Source organism: Gopherus flavomarginatus, chromosome 5 (assembly GCF_025201925.1).
Source record: "Gopherus flavomarginatus isolate rGopFla2 chromosome 5, rGopFla2.mat.asm, whole genome shotgun sequence".
Lineage (NCBI taxonomy): Eukaryota > Metazoa > Chordata > Testudines > Testudinidae > Gopherus > Gopherus flavomarginatus.
Genome location: NC_066621.1, coordinates 128,626,786 through 128,648,706, shown reverse-complemented (window position 1 = coordinate 128,648,706; position 21,921 = coordinate 128,626,786). Strand labels below are relative to the sequence as shown.

At 48.8% G+C, this 21,921-nt stretch overlaps 2 protein-coding genes across 2 annotated transcripts in view; both read left to right on the top strand.

Annotated features, from left to right (window-relative positions):
- The window catches only part of LOC127052409 (uncharacterized), a 179,864-nt gene extending 159,669 nt beyond the window's left edge, over positions 1–20,195 (top strand). Inside the window, exons 2-3 of the mRNA XM_050956006.1 lie at positions 15,880–16,548; positions 20,103–20,195. Of these exons, the coding sequence (XP_050811963.1) occupies positions 15,916–16,548; positions 20,103–20,195 (726 nt within the window). The 5' untranslated portion in view covers positions 15,880–15,915. The remainder of the gene's footprint in view (positions 1–15,879; positions 16,549–20,102) is intronic.
- Positions 1–21,921, top strand: part of RPS6KA5 (ribosomal protein S6 kinase A5) — a 669,794-nt gene that overhangs the window by 529,637 nt on the left and 118,236 nt on the right. The window lies entirely within an intron of this gene.

The following is a 21,921-nucleotide window of genomic DNA, read 5'->3' as shown; positions in this document are numbered from 1 at the left end:
CAAGTGACCTACCCTTAGGAACCCTAATCCTGGGTGGGATTCCTACCATAGGAACCCTAACCCTAGCTCCAATTGACCTACCCATAGGAACCCTAATCCTAGCTCCAATTGCCCTACTCTTAGGAACCCTAACCCTAGGGCGGGAATACGTACCCATAGGAACCCGAGCTCTGGCTCCAAGCACCTTTACTATAGGAACCTTAATGCTAGCTGCAAGTGCCGTACCCTTAGGACCCCCAACTCCAGAGTGGGAAACCCTACCCATAAGAACTCAAGCCCTAGCTCCAAGTTCCCTACCCTTAGGACCCATAACCCTAGCTACAAGTGCCCTACCCTGAAGAACCCGACGCCTATGGTGGGAATCCCTACCTATAGGAACCCTAACACTAGCACCAAGTGTCCTGCCCTTAGGAATCCCAACCCTAGAGAGGGGCGCCCTACCCATAGGAACCATAAACCTAGCTCCAAGTGCCCTATGCATAGGAACCCTAACCCTAGGGCCAGGTTCACTACACTTAGGAACCCTAACGCTAGCACCAGGTGCCCTACACTTAGGAACCCTAATCTTAGGGCGGGAAGCCCTAGCTATAGGAGCCCAAACCGTAGCTCCACGTGCTCTACCATTCAGAATACTAACCCTAGGGCGGGACGCCCTACCCATAAGAACCCTGACCCTAGCTTCAAGGGCCCTACCCTTGGAAACCCTAACCCTAGGATGGGAAGCCCTACCACAAGGAATCCTAACTCTAGCTCCAAGTGCCCTACAGATAGGAACGCTAAACCTAGAGTGGGAAGCCCTACTTATAGGTACGCTAATCCTAGCTCCAAGTGTCCTACCTTTAGGAACCCTAAACCTAGGGGTGTAAGCACTACCTATAGGAACCCTTAGCTTAGCTACAAATGCCATACCCTTAGTAACTCTAACCCTAGAGCAGGAAGCCCTACCCATAGGAACCCTAAGCCTGGGTCCAAGTGCCCTACCTATAGGAAACTTAACTCTAGCTGCAAGTTCCCTACCCTTCGGAACCCTAACCCTAGAGCGGGAAGCCCTACCCATAGGAACCCTAACCCTGGGTCCAAGTGCCCTACCATTAGAAACCCTCACTCTAGGGTGGGAACCTCTACCTATAGGAATCCTAATCCAAGCACCATGTGCCCTAGACTTAAGAATCCTATCCCTAATGCGGGGCGCCCTGCCCACAGAAACCCTAACCCTACCTCCAAGTGCTCTACCCATAGGAACAATAACCCTAGCTCCAAGTGCCCTACGCTTACTAACCCTAACCCTATGGCGACAACTTCTACCCACATGAACACTAATCATAGCTCCAAGTGCCCTACACTTAGGAACCCTAACCCTAGCACCAAGTGCCCTATCTATAGGAACCGTAACCCTAGGGTAGGAAGCCCTATCCATAGGAACCCTAACCCTAGCTCCAAGTGCCATACTGATAGGAAACCTATCCCTAGACAGGAAACCCTACCTATAGGATCCCGAACCCTAGGTCCAAGTCCCCTACCCATAGGAATCCTCATCTAGCTCCAAGTCTCTTACACTTATTAAACCTAACGCTAGGGTGGGAAGCCCTACGCGTAGGATCCCTAACCCTAGCTCCAAGAGCTCTACTCTTAGGAAACCTACCCCTAGGGCAGGAATCCCTACCCATAGGAAACCTAACCCTATCTCTAAGTGTACTACCCTTAGGAGCCCTGATCCTAGGGATGGGCGCCCTGCTACATTAACCCTAACCCTAGCTTCAAATGCACTAACCATAGGAACCCTAACCCTAGCTCCAAGTGCCATACTGATAGGAAACCTATCCCTAGACAGGAAACCCTACCTATAGGATCCCGAACCCTAGGTCCAAGTCCCCTACCCATAGGAACCCTCATCTAGCTCCAAGTCTCTTACACTTAGGAAACCTAACGCTAGGGTGGGAAGCCCTACGCGTAGGATCCCTAACCCTAGCTCCAAGAGCTCTACTCTTAGGAAACCTACCCCTAGGGCAGGAATCCCTACCCATAGGAAACCTAACCCTATCTCTAAGTGCACTACCCTTAGGAGCCCTGATCCTAGGGATGGGCGCCCTGCTACATTAACCCTAACCCTAGCTTCAAATGCACTAACCATAGGAACCCTAACCATAGCTCCAAATGCCCTACTCATAGGAAACCTAACCCTAGCTCCAATTGTCCTATCCGTAGGCACCATAACCCTAACTACAATTGCCCTACCCTTAGGAATCCTAACCCTATCATGGGAAAACCTACCCATAGGAACCCAAGCTCTAGCTCCAAGTGGCCTACCAATAGGAACTCAAACCTTAGCTCGAAGTGCCCTACCGTTAGGAACCCTATCCCCAGGGTGGGAAGTCTTACCCTTAGGAACCCTAACCCTAGCTCCAAGTACCCTATCAATCTGCACCCTAAGCCTAGCTTCAAGTGCCCTACCCTTCAGTTCCCTAACCCTAGGGCGGGAAGCCCTACCAATAGCAACCCTAACCCTAGCTCCATGTGCCCTATTCTTAGGAACCCTAACCCTAGGGCGTGAAGCCCTATCCATAAGAACCCTAACTCTAGATCCAAGTGCCCTACCCATAGGAAACCTAATCTTAGCGCCAAGTGTCCTGACTTTAGGAACCCTAACCCTACAGAGGGAAGTGTTTCCCATGGGAACCCTAATCCTAGCTCCAAGTGCCCTACCTATAAGAACCCGAACTCTAACTCTAAGTGCCGTACCCTTAGGAACCCTAACCCTACGGTTCGAAGCCCTACTCATAGAAACCCGAGCCCTAGCTCCAAGTGCGCTACACTTTGGAACCCGAACCCTAGCTGCAAGTGCTCTACCCTTAGGATCCCTAATCCTAGGATGGGAAGACCTACCTATTGGTACCCTAACCCTAGCTCCAAGTGCCCTACCCTTAGGAATCCTAACCTTAAGTCAGGAACCCTAAACATAGGAACGCTAACTCTGGCTCCACTGCCCTACCCATAGGAACCCTAACCGTGGCTACCCATAGGAACTGCAACCCTAAGGCAGGATGCCCTACCCAAAGGAACCCTAACCCTAACTCCAAGTGCCCTACCCTTAGGAACAGTATCCCTAGGGCTCGGCGCTCTACCCATAGGAACCCCAACCGTAGGTCAAAGTTCCCTACACATAGAAACCCTAAGTCTAGCAGCAAAAGCCCTACCCATAGGAACCCTAACCCTCGCTCCAAGTGCTCTGCCCATAGAAATCCAAACTCTAGGGCGGTGCGCCCTAAACATAGCAACCCTAATCCTAGCTGCAAGTACCCTACCCTTAAGAACCCTAACCTAGGGTGGGAAGCCCTACCCAAAGGAACCCTAATCCTAGCTCCAAGTGCCCTACCCTTAGAAACCTGAATCCTAGGGTCGGAAGCCTTCCCACAGGAACCCTAACCCTAGTTCCAACTGCCCTACCCTTAGGAACTCTAAACCTAGGGTGGAAAGCCCTACCCATTGGAACCTTAACCCTAGCTGCAGATGCCCTACTCTTAAGAACCCTAAGGTGGGAAGCCCTACCCAAAGGAACCATAACCCTAACTCCACATGCTCTGCCATTAGAAACCCTAACTCTAGGGCGGGATGCCCTATCAAAATGAACCCTAATCCTAGCTCCAACTACCCTACGCATAGGAACTGTAAACCTAACTCCAAGTACGCTATTCTTAGGAAGTCTAACCCTAGCTCCATGTGCCCTACTCTTAGGAACCCTAACCCTAGGGCAGGAAGCCCTACCCATAGGAACCCTAACCCTAGCTCCATGTGCCCTAGTCTTTGGAACTCTAACCCTAGGGCCAGAAGCCCTACCCATAGGAACCCTAACCCTAGCTCCAAGTGCCCTACCCTTAGGAACCTTAACCCTAGAGTGGGAAGCCCTACCTATAGGAACCATAACCCTAGCTCCAAGTGCCCTACCCTTAGGAACTCTAACCCTAGAGTGGGGCACTCTACCCATAGGAACCCTAACCATAGTTCCAAGTGCCCTACCCTTAGGAAACCTAACCCTAGGGTGGGAAGCCCTACCCAAAGGAACCATAACCCTAACTTCATGTGCTCTACCATTAGAAACCCTAACCCTAGTGTGGGATGCCCTGCCAAAATGAACCCTAACCCTAGCTCCAAGTGCACTCCCCTTAGGAACTGTAACCCTAGGGCGTGGAGCACTACCCATAGGAACTCTAACCCTAGCTCCAAACGCCCTACCCTTGGAAACCTTAACCCTAGCTCGAAGTGCCTTATCCATTTGAATTCTAACCCTAGAGCTCGTTGCTTTCCCCTTAGGAACCTTAACCTAAGGGTGGGAAGCCCTACCCATAGGAAACCTAACCCTAGATATAAGTGCCGTTCTCAAAGGAACTCTAACCCTAGCTCCAAGTGCCCTAAACTTAGGAAACCTAACTCTAGGGCGGTAAGTGTTACCCATAGGAACCGTAACCCTAGCTCCAAGTGCCCTACTTATAGGAACCCTAACCCTAGGGTGGGGTGCCCTCCCCTTAGGAACTCTAACCCTAGGGTGGTAAGCCCTACCTATAGTTACCCTAACCCTGGCTTCAAGTGCTCTACGCATAGAAACCCTAATTGTAGCGTCAAATTCCCTATCCATAGGAACCCTAACTCTATCTCCAAGTGCCCTACCATTAGAAATCCTAATCCTAGGGCCGGAAGCCCTACCCATAGGAACCCTAACCATAGTTCCAAGTGCTCTTCCCTTAAGAACCCCAACCCTAGGGTGGGAAGCCCTATCTATATTAACTCTAACCCTAACTGCAAGTGTCCTACCCTTAGGATCCCTAACCCTAGGTCGGGAATTCCTACCCATAGGAACCCTAACCCTAGTTCCAAGTGCTCTACCCATAGGAACCCTGACCCTAGGTCGGGGTGCTCTATGCATAGGAACCCTAACCATAGCTCCAAGTGCCCTACCCTTCAGAACCCTAACCTGAGCTCAAAGTGCTCTACCCTTAGAAGCCCTAACTCTAGGGTAGGAAGCCCTACCCATAGAAACATTAAGCCTAGCTCCAAGTGCCCTACCCTTAGGAATCCTAATCCAAGGACAGGAACCTCTTCCCAGAGGAATCCTAACCCTAGCTCCAAATGCCCTATCCTTAGGGAGGGGTGTCAGGTTATATGGTCTCAAGGTCCTCGCACACCAGGAATATTCAAGGCTGAAGGTTGTGCTCCACGAATATCTGGAGCTGGGTTTCTCCCCTGGCTCTGCCTGGAGCGGGCCCTCCCCCGCCTCAGAGCTTCTCTGCCTGAAAGAATACAGCCGGTGCCACTCTCCCTTGCTTGTGCTGCTTCTGCCTAAGTCTATAGAGATCAGCCCCGGCAGCCTCTTGGAGCACCGGGAGAGGGGAAGTGGGAGAGAGGAAGCGAAGGGGGAGTCATACATGTGCTTTGGAGCTCTCTCCCCCCACCTCCAGGCACCCACATGAAGTAGACGCCAAGGGGACTTCTGGCCAGGAGATGGACATATGGGGTGGACCTCACTCACGTGAGCAGCTGCTGGGGCGTCGGTGAGGTTTGACCCTGTGATCCACCCGCTTCCCCCCTGCAGTCCCCACTCCTACCCAATGCTGGGCAAGGGACAGCCCCATCCCCAGTGAGACAAGAGTGAGGGGCAGCAGGCTGCAGCAGGGGAGGAAGGAAGCCACATGTGCTGGCAGTTCCCTCTCCCTCCCCCCCCCACCACAGGGGAGATGGAGGAGGGGAGCTTCCTAGACTAAGCAGCTGGGGCTTGGGTGAATTTTGTGACACTCTAGCCCCCCCCCCACCCCAGCCACCACCCTGCAGTCCCCACTCCTGCCCCATGCTGGGCAAGGGGCAGTCCTATCCACCATCCCCAGTGAGGCTATGGTGAGGGGTAGCAGGAGGGGAGGCCACAAGTGATGGCAACCCCCACCCCCCGGTACCCACCATAGGGGAGGTGAGTGGGCTTTCTGGACCTGAGAGAGTTCCTAGGAGCATGTGCAGTGACCATGGTGCAGAGTGAGTGTGTTGCGGGGTGGGGGGGGAGAGGAGAGAAGGGGTCCCTTCCCTGGAGCTTTGTGCTGCCAGTAAGGCAGGGGGGGGAGTCCTCTCTGGCCCTAGCCCTGGGGCAGCCTGTCTGCATCCCAAGTTCCTTATCCCCAGCCCTGCCCCACCCCAGAGCCTGCACCCCCAGTACCCCAACCCTGAGCACCCTCCTGCACTGTCAACCCCTCATCCCCAGCCCCACCCCAGAGCCCTCACTTGGGGGGAAAAACGTGCAACTTAAATTTGGTGGTCAGTTTGGAGTATCATTGTGTTTAGCACAATACTTGATAATTTTACACCCTTTAAAGTATACAGGTGTTACAAAGTGGGAATGTTCGTAATGTTTTCTCTGAATACTATGTGGATGCCTCAGTTTCCCCTATGCATTTCTCAAGGATCTAGATGGTGGGATAAGGGTTTGTGATTGTTGTAGAGCCCTAGAGTGCCAGTGTGATGCCGTCTGCACAGAGAATGGCCGAAACCCTGTCTCCGGGCAACTGATGGCCTGGGTCGCTCTCCTACAAGATGCCAACTGAAGGTGTTGTAGAACAAAGAGATCAGGTGGCCTCCTAATGCCTGGAAAAGAGACAAAGGCCAGAGGAGAGAATGTCAGTGTCTGTGCGGACTTCTGGGAAGCACATGGTGTGGAAGGGGATGCTGGGATGCTTTGGAACTACTCCATACAAAGCCAGTCAGGACTGTGGGGGAGCCTCCTGTCTCTGAGCATACTGTCTCCAGGGCAAGAAGCTTACATCTTCATAGGTCTGACCTCGGAGCATTCGGCATGCCCTTCCACACTGTGCTCTTTCCGCAGCGCGTGTGCCCAGGCAGGTCCTGGGGCAACCACACGTCCCTGAACCCCAACTCTGCAGTCAGACGTGACTCTCAGCCAGCCGGTAAAATAAAAGGTTGATTAAATGACAGGATCACAGTCTAAAACAGAGCTTGTAGGTACAGAAAACAGGACCCCTCAGTCAGGTCCATCTTGGAGGTTGGGGAGCCTAGACCCAAATTCTGGGCCTCTCCCCATTTACCCAGACAGCTCCAGATTGACACTCCGTCCTCTACCCTTTGTGTCTCTTCTGGACAAGGCGGCCACCTTTGTCCCCAACACCTTCAGTTGGCACCTTGCAGGGGAAACTGAGGCACCCACACACTATTCAGAGAAAACATTAAATACATTCCCATTTGTCACAACAGGTGTAACAAAATATAATACCATATATTGAAGCAGGCAAGTGTTGCTTCTGACTTTCCACTTTTAATTGACCATTGTAATATCTGGTGCCGATGCATTGTAGCTTCATTTTATATTGGCTTACAGGGCGGGAGCCGGAGGGGCGGGGGACACCACCATTTTGGGCACCACCTAAAATTATACAAACCTGCCGCCTATGGAGAGGGGGACTTGAATGGAGGAGGGAGGGTTGTCTTCCACATGCCAGGGTGAATACCCTAACCACTGGTTAGCAGCCTGATGCTTTTTCCCTGGCTTTTTGCTAAATCAGTGCCTGCCCCAAGCTTCAGTTTCTTTCCTGCCCTGAGCACCTTCCCATAGTGCATTAAAGCACCATGAGTAGCAGCTGGCATGAGGTTTGTTCTCTCATTCTTTCTCTTGGGGGAGAAGTGTGTAGTAGAATGTCTGTTTGTTTTTCTTTCTTTTAGTACTATACACACATAGCTGTTCCTATGTAGAAAAGGCAAGATCTGAGGAAATGCACCTGCACTTGGAGCAGTAGGTGGTGAGTGTGATGTTACTCCCCATATTCTTTATGGAAATATGCTTATGATATGGCATAAGGGAGATATATTTTATGCAAGATGGGTCTTGTAAGGTATCATCATAAAGGTTATAATTTACTGCATGTGATTATCTGATTTGTATGCATGTCTCATTTCTGTATCTAAAGTTAGCAATACTAATTATGTAACAACTACAACTGTATGTGTATTTGGGAGACACCCATCAGCCCTGATGGGCCATTAGAAAGGAACAATCAGACTTTGAAAGATACTAATCTCTCTCCTTCCTGAGAGGCGTCCTGGGCTGTAGCTGTGACACTACTTGGTTAGTTGGTCCTGTCACTTGGTACTAAACACCATCTTGGACTTCTAGTAATTTTCCACTAAAAGCAGGGGGAGGTTAAGACTAGGAAACAAAAGATTCCTGCCTTATGTAAATCTTATTTCAGGCTAGGCAGTAAGGCAAAAGGACTCTTCTCCATTGCCTTACTGTCAAGAAGAAAGACTGCTTAAAATATCTGAAGAGACAGTGGGAAAGGCAAGGCGGAGTCCAGACTAAGCCAGGCATCTAGTTTAGTCTGGAAAGAGAAATAACTGAACTCTAAGCTACAGAAACTCTGCAACTTTGTCTAAAACAACATTTAGAGTGAGAAATTATTTCTTGAAACCAAGTATCAGGCGGTAGCTGTTAGTCTGTATCCACAAAAACAACATGGAGGCCAGTGGCACCTTCAAGACTAACAGATTTATTTGGGCATAAGCTTTCATGGGTAGAAAACCTCACTTCTTCAGATGCATGCACTCGTGACCTGGCCCCCACCTCCTATCTGCCCCCCCGGGACCCCTGCCCCATCCAACCACCCCTTCTCCCTGTCCCCTGATTGCCCCTGGAACCCCTGCCCCTGACTTCCCTCTGCTTCCCATCCACCCCCGCATCCTTCCTGACTGCCCCCCAGGACCGCTGCCCCCATTCAACCCTGTTTCCTCCCCAACTCCTATCTACATTCCTGCCCCCGACCACCACCCCAAACTCCCCTGCCCTCTATCCACAACCCCCCCCCCCCCGCTTTCTGCCCCCTTACCACGCTGCCTGGAGCACCAGTAGCTGGCAGCACTACAGCCACAGCACATGGCTGGAGCTAGGCCACGCTGCCACTACACAGCACAGAGTGCTGGGCTCTGCAGCTGTGCGGCCCGAGGAGCTCACAGCCCCGCTACCCAGAGCGTTGTGCCGGTGGTGGAGGAGGGACAGCAGGGGGGGGACTGGGGGCTAGCCTCCCAGGCCAGGAGCTCAGGGGCCAGGCAGGACAGTCCCACAGGCTGGATGTGGCCCACAGGCCATAGTTTGCCCACCCCTGTTCTAGTCAGAGGAGAGGGAGAAAGAACACCAAAGACAGTTGGAATTGAAACAGACAGAAATTGATGAACAAAAAGCAGCCCCCTAGAGAGCCTGAGGCTGATAAGAAAAGAGAAGCCCAAAAGCATGGACTGGCTGTAATGAAATGGAAGAGCAGAACCCCACACCAGGGGACTCCACCTTTCCAAAAATCCCCAAATGGGAGTGGTTGTGTCCTCCATACAGCAAGTCCTGGGACATTGCTGAATATTTCATCCCCTTTGAGAGGCTGGGTATGCTCCATGCAATTCCTGAGGATCAACAGATGACCAATTTGGTTGCAAAGTTGACTGGGAGAGTTCTGGACATATTCAATAAGATGCCAGTTGGTGATACTGCCACTTATGGTAAATTTAAGAAATTGGTTTTAAAACAGTGTAAATTGCAGATGTAATCTGAAAGAGTAAAATTTAGAAGCTCTAAGAGAGGGTGGATTAAGTAATGTGGCTCTATGAAATCCCAGTACAGCAGGTGGCATCACAGCAGGGGAGTCCAACCTGTCACAGTGAAATTTGTGATGGGCCTAATGTGCTGGGGGAGTTCAGTCCAGTCTCTGACAGCTCCTGGAGAAATCTCTATCTGCAGCACAGATGAGTTATACCCTTATTGTAGAGGGGACAAAATTGTCACCCACTGGCTTCATCCCAAAGCCCTCCCATTGAGCCCAAACATCAGATCTGTGGTGAGACTTAGAAAGTCGCAAGAGTTCGTGCTTCCCAAACAGCACCTCAATACTGATATGGAATTGGCAAGGGCAAGCAAGCTTGCAACCTTGAGAAGTCCTATCTCCCAAATCCAAGCCTGAGACCATTTCTGTTGCGTTATCATTTATTTACACTAATGGTTGCACACTGAGGGTACAAAGATCTGAAGCATAAGGCAGTGGATAGGAGAAACATCTAGGGAGGCCACTGCCTGAAATAGTGAGTGTAGTGCAATACAGAACAATGCTGTTCAATGATTAACACAGAAGGGCCCCACTGCAGCATTCTTACTTCGTAATATATTCATAAACTGAATATCATCTTCCCACATGCATAGTTCAGTAATAATTTCCTCTTGCTTGATCATCCTACAACACTGTTTTGTGGACCATGAGCCTGAAAGGAAGTCACATTTATAGTGACTTGCATCTGAGTTTCACCCCTAATCGCAAAGAGCTAGTCTTCTGAACTGAGTTTCCAACTGGGTGAACATTTTGTGTGATTTGACTCAGCTGTAGAAGTCTCATGAAATGCCTAAGATGGCCCAGTTAGTTGACAATAGCCTGATGCTCTGGTACACCTCTCCTGCCAACATAGCACTGTCCATGCTGGTGCTTATGTGAGTGTAACATATGTCAATATAAATTGTGTAGACCTAGCCAGCATCTCACAGTTCTCCTGAGAAAAGCCAGGTCAGCCCTATATGCTTAACTCCAGGAGAAGCTTCATGGCTGAGAATCCGGAGCAGAAGAAAGCCCCTCCCTTTGGCCCATGAGTCTCCTAAACCTCAGACCAGTGGGAGTTATAAATTTAAGTCCTGCCCCTTTCCTCTGTATTTCACTTTTAGGCAGCTCCCCACTGTGCCTGCAGCTTCGTGGACTCTAACAGTGGCTCTGCCCTACATTTGAATAGCAGAGGTGATGCTGCCATACAATGTTCCATCCTGTACCTCAAAGGCGGGATTCTCTCCACAGCACTATAGACAATCCCTCTAGCTCCCATGTAGTCCTGGCCCAGTGACTGGTTTAAGGTCCGAAACAGGCACTGTATTGGGCGCAGGAAAATCAGACTTTAAAGTGATGGTGTGTTTATGTCTGAAAAAAAAATCTATTTTGGATCGTGGGTTTGAATTTTTCTCTTTCGGTAGCCCCAGTTAGACCCCTTGGCAGATAGGAGACCGAAAAAAAAAGACAAGTTCTACTAAAGAACCGCTGAACCATTTCTAAAGTAGTTCTGCCGCATTTATATTACTTGTGCCTTTTTCTACACCACCGTTTTCAGGCAGCAGTTTAAATGCACCAGTGCAATCCTCTAGCAGACACATTTTGCCCTACTTTGAAATGTGCATTAACTGCACCAGTATAAATCATGATTATGCTACAGCTTTGTATCAGTGGCTAAAAGCCTGTGTCGCAGTAACTTCCTAGATTTCAGAGTAGCAGCCGTGTTAGTCTGTATCCGCAAAAAGAACAGGAGTACTTGTGGCAGCTTAGAGACTAACACATTTACTTCAGCATGAGCTTTCGTGAGCTCACTTCTTCAGATGCACAGAGTGGAACACACAGACAGGAGATATTTATACATAAAGAGAACATGAAAAGGTGGAAGTATGCATACCAACAGGAAGAGTCTAATCAATTGAGATGAGCTATCATTAGCAGGAGAAAAAAAACTTTTGAAGTGAGAATTAAGATGACCCATAGAAGGTGTGAGGAGAACGTAACATAGGGAAATAGATTTAATTAGTGTAATGACCCAACCATTCCCAGTCTCTGTTTAGGCCTGAGTTAATTGTATCTAATTTGCATATTAATTCGAGTTCAGCAGTCTCTCTTTGGAGTCTGTTTTTGAAGTTTTTTTGTTGCAAAATTGCCACCTTCATGTCTGTCATGGAGTGGTTAGAGAGGTTGAAGTGTTCTCCCACTGGTTTTTGAACGTTATGATTCCTGATGTCAGATTTGTGTCCATTTATTCTTTTGCGTAGAGACTGTCCGGTTTGCCCAATGTACATGGCAGAGGGGCATTGCTGGCACATGATGGCATATATCACGTTGGTAGATGTGCAGGTGAACGAGCCCCTGATGGCGTGGCTGATGTGATTAGGTCCTATGATGGTGTTACTTGAATAGATTTGTGGACAGAGCTGGCATCGGGCTTTGTTGCAAGGATAGGTTCCTGGCTTAGTGTTTATGTTGTATGGTGTGCGGTTGCCGGTGAGTATGTGCTTCAGGTTGGAAGGCTGTCTATAAGCGAGGACTGGCCTGTCTCCCAAGATCTGTGAGAGTGAGGGATCATCTTTAAGGATAGGTTGTAGATCTTTGATGATGCGCTGGAGAGGTTTTAGTTGGGGGCTGTAGGTGATGGCTAGTGGCCTTCTGTTATTTTCTTTGTTGGGCCTGTCCTGTAGTAGGTGGCTTCTGGGTACTCTTCTGGCTCTGTCAATCTGTTTTTTCACTTCTGCAGGTGGGTATTGTAGTTTTAAGAATGCTTGATAGAGATGTTGTAGGTGTTTATCTCTGTCTGATGGTATGGCTACACTTGAAACTTCAAAGCGCTGCTGGGGCAGCGCTTTGAAGTGTGAGTGTGGTCGGAGCGCCAGCGCTGGGAGAGAGCTCTCCCAGCGCTGCACGTAAACCACATCCCTTATGGGTGTAGCTTGCAGTGCTGGGAGCCACGCTCCCAGCGCTGCGGCACTGATTACACTGAGGCTTTACAGCGCCGTATCTTGCAGCTCTGAGGGGAGTGTTTTTTCACACCCCTGAGCGCGAAAGTTGCAGCACTGTAAAGTGCCAGTGTAGCCAAGCCCTGAGGGACTGGAGCAAATACGGTTGTATCTTAGAGCTTGGCTGTAGACAATGAATCGTGTGGTGTGTCCTGGATGGAAGCTGGAGGCATATAGGTAAGCATAGCAGTCAGTGGGTTTCCTGTATAGGGTGGTGGTTATGTGCCCATCGCTTATTAGCGCAAGTACTCCTGTTCTTTTTGTAGTAACTTCCTGGGGTGCTCCAGTAGGATCTGCAGCCTCATTAGGAACAGCACTGTACTGAACACACCATGCAAGACCCTCTATGCCCTAAAGAGCACACAAGCTAAAATAGACACACCAGCCAATTGGTGGGCAAAAGAAAGGATCCTTATCTCCATTTTACAGATGGGAATTGAGGCACAAAGATCTAAAGCATTCAGCTCCCATGGACAAAATGGAAGCAGTGTTAATGCTAGTGCTGAGTTTCTTTTGAAAACGTTATCACACATGACCTGCCCCAGTCACCCAGAAAGGCTATGGTAGAGCTGTGACATATACAGGATACATGATGGTGTGGCTGAAAGGTTTTATTGGCATTTGTTTACAATGACCTGCATTACTGACCAGTGGCTTTACATCTGGGAGTAATACACCCATCCCAAACTTGTGTCCCTAAAACCTTTATGCTGCCCCACCCTGTCATCACTCCCTAGAGCTGCAGAATGGTAACAAGCATCACCTGCATAGCACTAGCCTACTGCTAACATAAGCAGGGACCATGGTCTGATTCTAGCTCTTTTAGTGACTGACTCACATTGTGTGTGCGCCCCATGAAATGGCCACTTGACTCATTAGTTGCTGTTAGCTGAGTGCTTAGGGATGGCCAGGGCTGAGTATGACCTAGATGCTAAACACCTGCTCTTTTAGGTTTCTAGGCTCTGCTCCAAAGGTTGTGCGAGGGCATTAAAAATATTAAAATAGCAAATGTTTTTTTAAATCCATATTTCCATGTCATTCATATTCTGAAAGCATCTTCCTCCTGCTTGTCTTACACCTCTCACACTGCCACATGCTTTCTGGGGGACTTATCCTGGTGACCAGGCCTGTGCTGAGCTCCTCCTTACCTTGGTTATTTAGAGCTCAGCACCTACCCTGTGGCTACTTTAAGTTTCCTGAAGGAAAAAAAAAAAAAAGCTGTTGACTGGTTTAATTTTTTCCAAGTTAAAGCAGATGCTGCTCTCAAAGCCCCTCGGGCTCACTGAGAGGGGAATTCTGTGCCGAGCAGTCCACAGAGTTAAAGCTCTTACAGGGATGTGTGTCCCCATTATCTCTCAGTATTTCATTTGCATCTGTATGCCCCTGGCTCCAATCTGCTCTCTGCACATTGTTACTGCAGCAGCACAAGCAGCGCTATACCTCTCTCCCTAGCCTTTATCTGGCTCTACCCTGCCATTTCCCTGCACCGCTGCTGTAACTACATAAGCCCCAAATCAAGATGATTTTTATAGGCACAGATTTTAAGACACAGATTAAATGGAATTAGTGAAAAATAGCTGCCATATTCCATTCAGAAGCTACAATTTCCACCACACCAGAGAGGTTCATCAGTGCATCTTCAGCCTTTTGAAAGAGGCTGTAGGTTCTGTCTCACTTTTTGCCCTGCTGTACATTTATAGATGCTCCTTTCACATTCTGACACTTAAGAGACATTTCTGGGTGAAAGGCAACTTGGAACTATGCCACAAGCAGTCTCAGTGCTTGTATCTGGCCCTGATTTCATAATTCACTGGGAGAGCTGAACAACATGCTCTGACAGCTTTTGTGTCCCAATTCCTAGAAGAATTCCTCTGGAGAGCCACTCACGCAGACTGAGACATTCAGGCAGAGCAGCAGCCTGCATGGAGGAGGTGGCATAAATAACTTGCTGGAGCAGAGGCAGGGAAATTATATGTTGTGGCGCTATGGTCACGGCTCTAAGGTTAAGATTGCAGCCACATTCCACTATGACCTTTGTTTTAGGCATCTTCATGCTAACATTGGCTACTCCTGAAAATTGCTAGGTTTTCTCTGGAGTTAAAGGTCAGATTTTCTGCAAAGTCTGAAGAAAATGTATTGTGTTACATGGCATATAAAAATTACCCTAAAATAAAATGTTACCAGAGTTTAACAGTACTCTGGGTCTTTTAGCTCAAAAGCAGCTTGTAGGTGCTTTGTAGAGTTTTGAAAACCTCTTCAAACATTCCATAGGGTAAAATCTTCTTGAAGACTAATGAGCAGGGTATACTTGACAAAATGTGGTTACAAGTAAGCACTTTTTATTAGCAATTGCTAGATCTAATTATAATAGTTATAGTGTGAGTGTAAATGCAACATGATAGCAGGCTTTAGAGCTTTGCATGGATGAGCAGAGCTACTGTACTCTACTGACTCACTCTGGTAGCCAGGGCAAATAAATCTCATTCAAATCAATTTGCAAGCGAAAAAGCTAACTAATTCTATTCTGCAGTAGAGGAGCTAGTGAGAGGAACTAGTCATCCTGCAAGGAGTAGTCCTGGAAATAAGTAAGCCCATAAAAGGTCTATAGAGAATTGTTTGTGAAGGTATGTCTAGGCTATGGGATTATTCCAATTTTACAGAAACTGGCTTTTTAAAACAGATTGTATAAAGTCGAGTGCACACGGCCACACTAAGCACATTAATTCGGCTGTGTGCGTCTGTGTAACGAGGCTAGTGTCGATTTCCTGAGTGTTGCACTGTGGGTAGCTATCCCATAGCTATTCCATAGTTCCCACAGCCTCCCCTGCCCATTGGAATTCTGGGCTGAGATCCCAGTGCCTGATGGGGCAAAAAACATTGTCGCGGGTGGTTCTGGGTACAGCCTCACCCCTCCCTCCGTGCAAGTAGCAGACAACCATTTCACGCCTTTTTTCCTAGGTTAACTGTGCAGACGCCATAGCATGGCAAGCATGGAGCCTGCTCAGCTCAAGACAGCAATCATGGATGTTGTAAACACCTCACGCATTCTCGTGCAGTCTATGCTGAACCAGGACCTGCAAAACCAGGTGAGGAGGCGGCGGCTAGGCCAGTGCGGCGACGAGAATGATGAGGACATGGACACAGAATTCTCTCAAACCGCTGGCCCCTGCGCTTTGGAGATTATGCTGGTAATGGGGCAGGTTCTAGCCATTGAATGCCGATTTTGGGCCAGGGAAACAAGCACAGACTGGTGGGACCTCATAGTGTTGCAGGTGTGGGACGATTCCCAGTGGCTGCGAAACTTTCACATGCGTAAGAGCACTTTCATGGAACTTTGTGACTTGCTTTCCCCTGCCCTGAAATGCCAGAATACCAAGATGAGAGCAGCCCTCACAGTTGAGAAGCGAGTGCCGATAGCCCTCTGGAAGCTTGCAACGCCAGACAGCTACCGGTCAGTCTGGAATCAATTTGGAGTGGGCAAATCTACTGTGGGGGCTGCTGTGATGCAAGTAGCCAAAGCAATCATTAAGCTGCTACTACGAAAGATTGTGACTCTGGGAAATGTGCAGGTCATAGTGGATGGCTTTGCTGCAATGGGATTCCCTAACTGTGGTGAGGCGATAGATGGAACCCATATCCCTATCTTGGCACTGGAGCACCAGGGCACCCAGTGCATAAACCGCAAGGGGTACTTTTCCATGGTGCTGCAAGTACTGGTGAATCACAAGGGACGTTTCACCAACATCCACGTGGGATGGCCAGGAAGGGTTCATGACGCTCGCGTCTTCAGGAACACTACTCTGTTTAAACGGCTGCAGCAAGGGAATTACTTCCCAGACCAGAAAATAACAGTTGGGGATGTTGAAATGCCTGTAGTTATCCTGGGGGACCCAGCCTACCCGTTGATGCCATGGCTCATGAAGCCATACACAGGCTGCCTGGTCAGTAGTCAGGAGTTGTTCCACTACAGGCTGAGCAAGTACAGAATGGTGATAGAATGTGCATTTGGCCGTTTAAAGGCGCGCTGGTGCACATTACTGACTCGCTCAGACCTCAGCCAAACCAATGTCCCCTTTGTTATTGATGCTTGCTGTGTGCTCCACAATCTCTGTGAGAGTAAGGGGGAGACCTTTATGGCAGGGTGGGAGACTGAGGCAAATCACCTGTCCGCTGATTACGCGCAGCCAGACACCAGGGCGATTAGAAGAGCACACCAGGAAGCGGTGCGCATCAGAGCAGCTTTGAAAACCAGTTTCATCACGGGCCAGGGTACGGTGTGACTGTTGTGTTTGCTTCTCCTTGACGAACCACCCCCACCCTTGATTGACTCATTCCCTGTAAGCCATCCACCCTCCCCCTTCGATTACTGCTTGATTCCTAAGGAAATAAAGTCACTCTCGTTTAAAAATCATGTATTCTTTATTAATTAATTATAAAAAGAGGGAGAGAACTAACAAGGTAGCCCGGGTGAGGTTTGGGAGGAGGATAGGAGGGAAGGAAAAGGCCACTAAAAAAATTTCAAAATAATGACAGCCTTTTGGTTGGGCTGTCCACTGGGGTGGAATGGGCAGGTGCACTGCAGCCCCTGTATAACTGCCCTCCCCTCTCACCATGTTCCTTAGCCTCCCCCCACACGTTCTTAGTCATCTGGTGGGTGAGGAGGCTAAGGAACATGGTGGGGGGGGGAGGGCAGTTATACAGGGGCTGCAGTGGCACTCTGTGATCATGCTGCTGTTCCTGAAGCTCCACCAGACACTGGAGCATGTCCGTTTGATCACGCAGCAGCCCCAGAATTGCATCCCACCACCGCTGATCTTCCTGCCACCACCTCTGATCTTCCTGCCGCCACCTCTCATCTTGAGCATTTCTCCTCTTCTCACATTCGTCCCTCCTTTCTTCCCGTTGGTCCCTTCTGTCCTCACGGTCACTGGCATCTTTCCTGTACTTTGATACCACGTCCTTCCACTCATTCAGATGAGCTCTTTCATTGCGGGTCACTTTCATGATTTCCGAGAACATTTCGTCTTGAGTCTTTTTTTTCCGCTGCCTTATCTGAGATAGCCTTCGGGATGGAGTAGGGAGGCTTGAAAAATTTGCAGCTGCAGGAGGGAGGTAAAAAAGGGAGAGAAGTATTTAAAAAGATACATTTTACAGAACAATGGTTATACTCTTTCACGGTGAACAACACTATTCACCTTACATAGCACATGTGATCTTACTATAAGGTCGCATTTTGCATCTTAATATTGAGTGCCTGCAGCTTTGGTGTTAGAGATCACAGACACAGGTCTGGGCAGCAGAATTTGGCTTGCATGCGGCCATGGTAAGCCATTGTCTTTCAGCTTCTGCAGCCTTCATATATCCAGCGCCCTCCTTTCCCAAATAGCAAGCAAAGCCCATTGAGTGCTGCTTCTTTCCTGTTAATGTGCAGCACCAGAACCGCCCCCATCCAATTCTCTGGGATGATTGCTTTATCCCTCCCCACACCGCGTGGCTGGTATCATGGAAGATCCCTGCTAGCCACCCTTCCCCCCCCCCCCCCGCGTGACTGGTAGCAGGGAAGATCCCAGCTAGCCAAACGTGAAAAAGCTCAGCGCCAATCACCCCCTCTCCTCCCTCTGCTTGGCTAATGCAGGGAAGGATTTCTTTTAAGCCACAGGCAAACAGCCCAACCATCTCTGTCCCCTTAATTAAATTCCTGTATTTCAACCAGGTTACCATGAACAATATCACTCTCCTGAGCATAACACAGCGAGATAAAGAATGGATGTTGCTTGAATGCCAGCAAACACCAGGACCATATGCAGCTAGGCTTTGTCATGCAATGATACCAGATTACTTGCTACATGCATGGTGTGGTCAAGAGTCCTACCATGGAGGATGGAATAAGGCTGCCCTGCCCAGAAACCTTCTGCAAGGCTTTTGGAGTACCTCCAGGAGAGCTTCATGGAGATGTCTGGGGATGGAGTGGAAATCCTCCAGGGACATATTAACAGACTTTTCCAGTAACTGTATTGGCTGCGAATGCATCCCAAGTCCTCAGGGCAAATTAATCATTAAAAAACACTTGCTTTTAAACCATGCTTTATATTTACAAAGGTACACTCTCCAGAGGTCCCTTCCATGGCTTCATTGTCTGGGATCGTGGCTTGGGAAGGCTGGGAGGGTACTTCTGTCAGGCTGAGGAAAAGCTCCTGGCTGTTGGGGAGAATGGAGTGCTGTGTTCTCTGCAAGCTCGTCCTCCTCTTCCTCCTCCTCATCTTCCCTGTCTGCAGAATCCTCAGGCAAGGCTAAGATTACCCCCACCTCGGAATCCACGGACAGGGGTGGGGTAGTGGTGGTGGACCCCCCTAGAATTGCATGCAGCTCAGCGTAGAAGCGGCATGTTTGCGGCCCTGCCCCGGACCTTCCGTTTGCTTCTTTGGTTTTCTGGTAGGCTTGTCTGAGCTCCTTAACTTTCACACGGCACTGTACTGAGTCCTTGGTGTGGCCTCTCTCCATCATAGCCTTGGAAATTTTTTCAAATGTTTTTTCATTTCGTCTTTTGGAACAGAGTTCTGTTAGCACAGAATCCTCTCCCCATATAGCGATCAGATCCAGTACCTCCCATGCGGTCCATGCTGGAGCTCTTTTTTGATTCTCAGGAGACTGCATTGTTACCTGTGCTGATGAGCTCTGCGTGGTCACCTGTGCTGATCAGCTCTCCAAGCTGGGCAAACAGGAAATGAAATTCAAAAGTTCACAGGGCTTTTCCTGTCTACCTGGCCAGTGCATCCGACTCCAGATTGCTGTCCAGAGCGGTCAAAATGGTGCACTGTGGGATAGCTCCCGGAGGCCAATACCGTCAAATTGCGGCCACACTAACCCTATTCTGAAATGGCAATACAGATTTGAGCGCTACTCCCCTCACCGGGGAAGAGTACAGATATCGCTATTAAGAGCCCTTTATATCAATATAAAGGGCTTCGTTGTGTGGACGGGTACAGGGTTAATTCGGCTTAACGCTGCTAAATTCGGTATAAACCCATAGTGTAGACCAGGCCTGTGTCAGGTCCTGCTTGAAAGATTTATTGCTTTTGTTAACTTTCCAAAGCTTCAGAACAAGTTACTAATGCAGGAAAGGTGGGGATTTTTAGACAAAACCCAATCATGCATTTGGGGAGTGGGGAAGTGGTACTGAGACCATGCCCACTCACAATGAGCATGTTCCCATCTAGTGGCTGGTTACAGCTTGGAGACAGCAGTTAACATATGGGTCCTTCCTATAGCTAACAGACTCTTCTGTAGCTCGAGCAGTAGAGAGCTAGGAGCAGTGATCTTTCCCCATTCTCCAGGCAGATTTAGTTTGTTTAATAATTGTAGGGTTTGCTCATATGTAGCAATGGGTTTATTGTTCAATGGCACCTAGCTTTTTTTCTGCATTAAGAAAATTGGTCAAACTATTTTTGAGTTATACATCATTAAAAATTACCTTGAGTATTCGCAATCACCATAGGAGGAAGTAAGCTCAGAGTGCAAAGCCATCCAGTCAACGACCACAGGTCGAAGGGTATGTAATGCATCCGGACATGCTGCATCTGACAGATAGACACACTCAGTTCCTAGTTTCACAAACACCAGTCACAGAAATGTAGGGCTGGAAGGGATATTGAGAGGTCATCTACTCCATTCCCCTGCCCTGTGGCAGGATCAAGTATTAGTGAACCATCCTTGAGAGATGTTTGTCTAACCTGTTCTTAATCCATTAAGGCAAAATACTATTACCAGATTTGCCCTTTCAAGTGCCATCATGCAACCCTCTGGCCAAACTCTTGGAATCTGGAGATTTGGAACCCCAGTCCCTTCAAGGGACCTGGGACTCAGATATCCCCTATCCTCCTCAATCCCAACCATTAATGGGATCCAAGAATGCCAGCCCATAAAAACAGTCCTACACTTAGGCACATAATGCCACTACCTTTCTCTAAATCCACACCTGAAAAACCAGGAGTGCATCAAATTGCTGTTAATGAATACAAGGTTAGAGGTCAATAAAAGTAGCATTATTCATTATCTGATTCAGGATGAGATCTCTGACCCTGCCTCCCTCGAAGACTTGACCCATCCTCATCACTACCCAGTCCTTTTAACCCAGCTAGCCCCAATAGGTTGTTCAGTACAACGCAAGCCAAGGAGGACCCCGAGCAAGAAAAAGAAGACAAAGGGAAATGGAGACGTAGCCCTGTGACCAATATGCAGAAGATGTCCCCGATCCAAAATCCTCAGAATCCCAGATGGTCTATGAGGGAAAGACTAGAAGGTACGTTAGACTCCTAGAGATGTTCACCTGAAACCCAGCAAACCTCCTAGAACAACTGATAGATCTACTGCTGGAATCCCCCAGCTTCACTGTTCTTAATGACAGTTACAACCACATGGACAATGCCCAAAACACCCACCCTAGCAGCTGATGTTCTGCATGGAACATAGCAACTCTGGGTTCTCAGATACCTGGACTTGATCATCAGACTAGGAGTAGAAATTGGGGACAAATGTTCTGCCACCTCACCCAGGTGAAGATCATGGTCTTCCACGCATCCCAAGAAAAGAGGAGTACAGTGCTGGTTCAGCTTGCCCATGGAAAGCCAGTTATCAGCTAGACAGGTAATATGCTGACAAGCTAGTAGAACAGTGCAACCATCTGATAGCCACAACCACTGATGTGTCATGAAGATCTCTGCAGTACACAAACCAGCTATGGCAGATGAAATGTGTACCTCATTAGTGACACAAACCTCTTCTGAATCCACCCACCACCAACACACACAGAATTTTACAGCACTCCATCATGGCAACAAATGAAGCTCAGAAAGACCTTCTCCACCATCACAGCTGAAGTGGCAGCCAGCAGAGAGATTCCACATGGTGAACCAGTTGATCAAGCCAGACTGCTTCACTGTGGTCAGTGCTTGGGTCTAATGTTTAGATAAAGAGTTCTCAACCTACTACGCAGGAAATATTGACCAAATATGAGATGAACTCACTGTGGCAAAAAACATTAAACCAGCCTGAATGGCAACAGCCAACATGCTGAGTTCAGCCCTATCTCACATGATTAAACTCAAGAAAGCCAGCCTACCTCCTACAAAACAGATCCATGCCTCTCCTAGCCAATGCAAGCCATCCAAGAACAGCTGTGCCCACTGCCAGCAGAACTGAATGCCTGCTTAAGAGAAACAAGCATGCCAATCTTGAAAAACAACCAACTCAATCCTAAAGAGGCCAGATGATGCACTGAACCTCTCCAACTACCACTGTTTCTGCAACCTCCCATT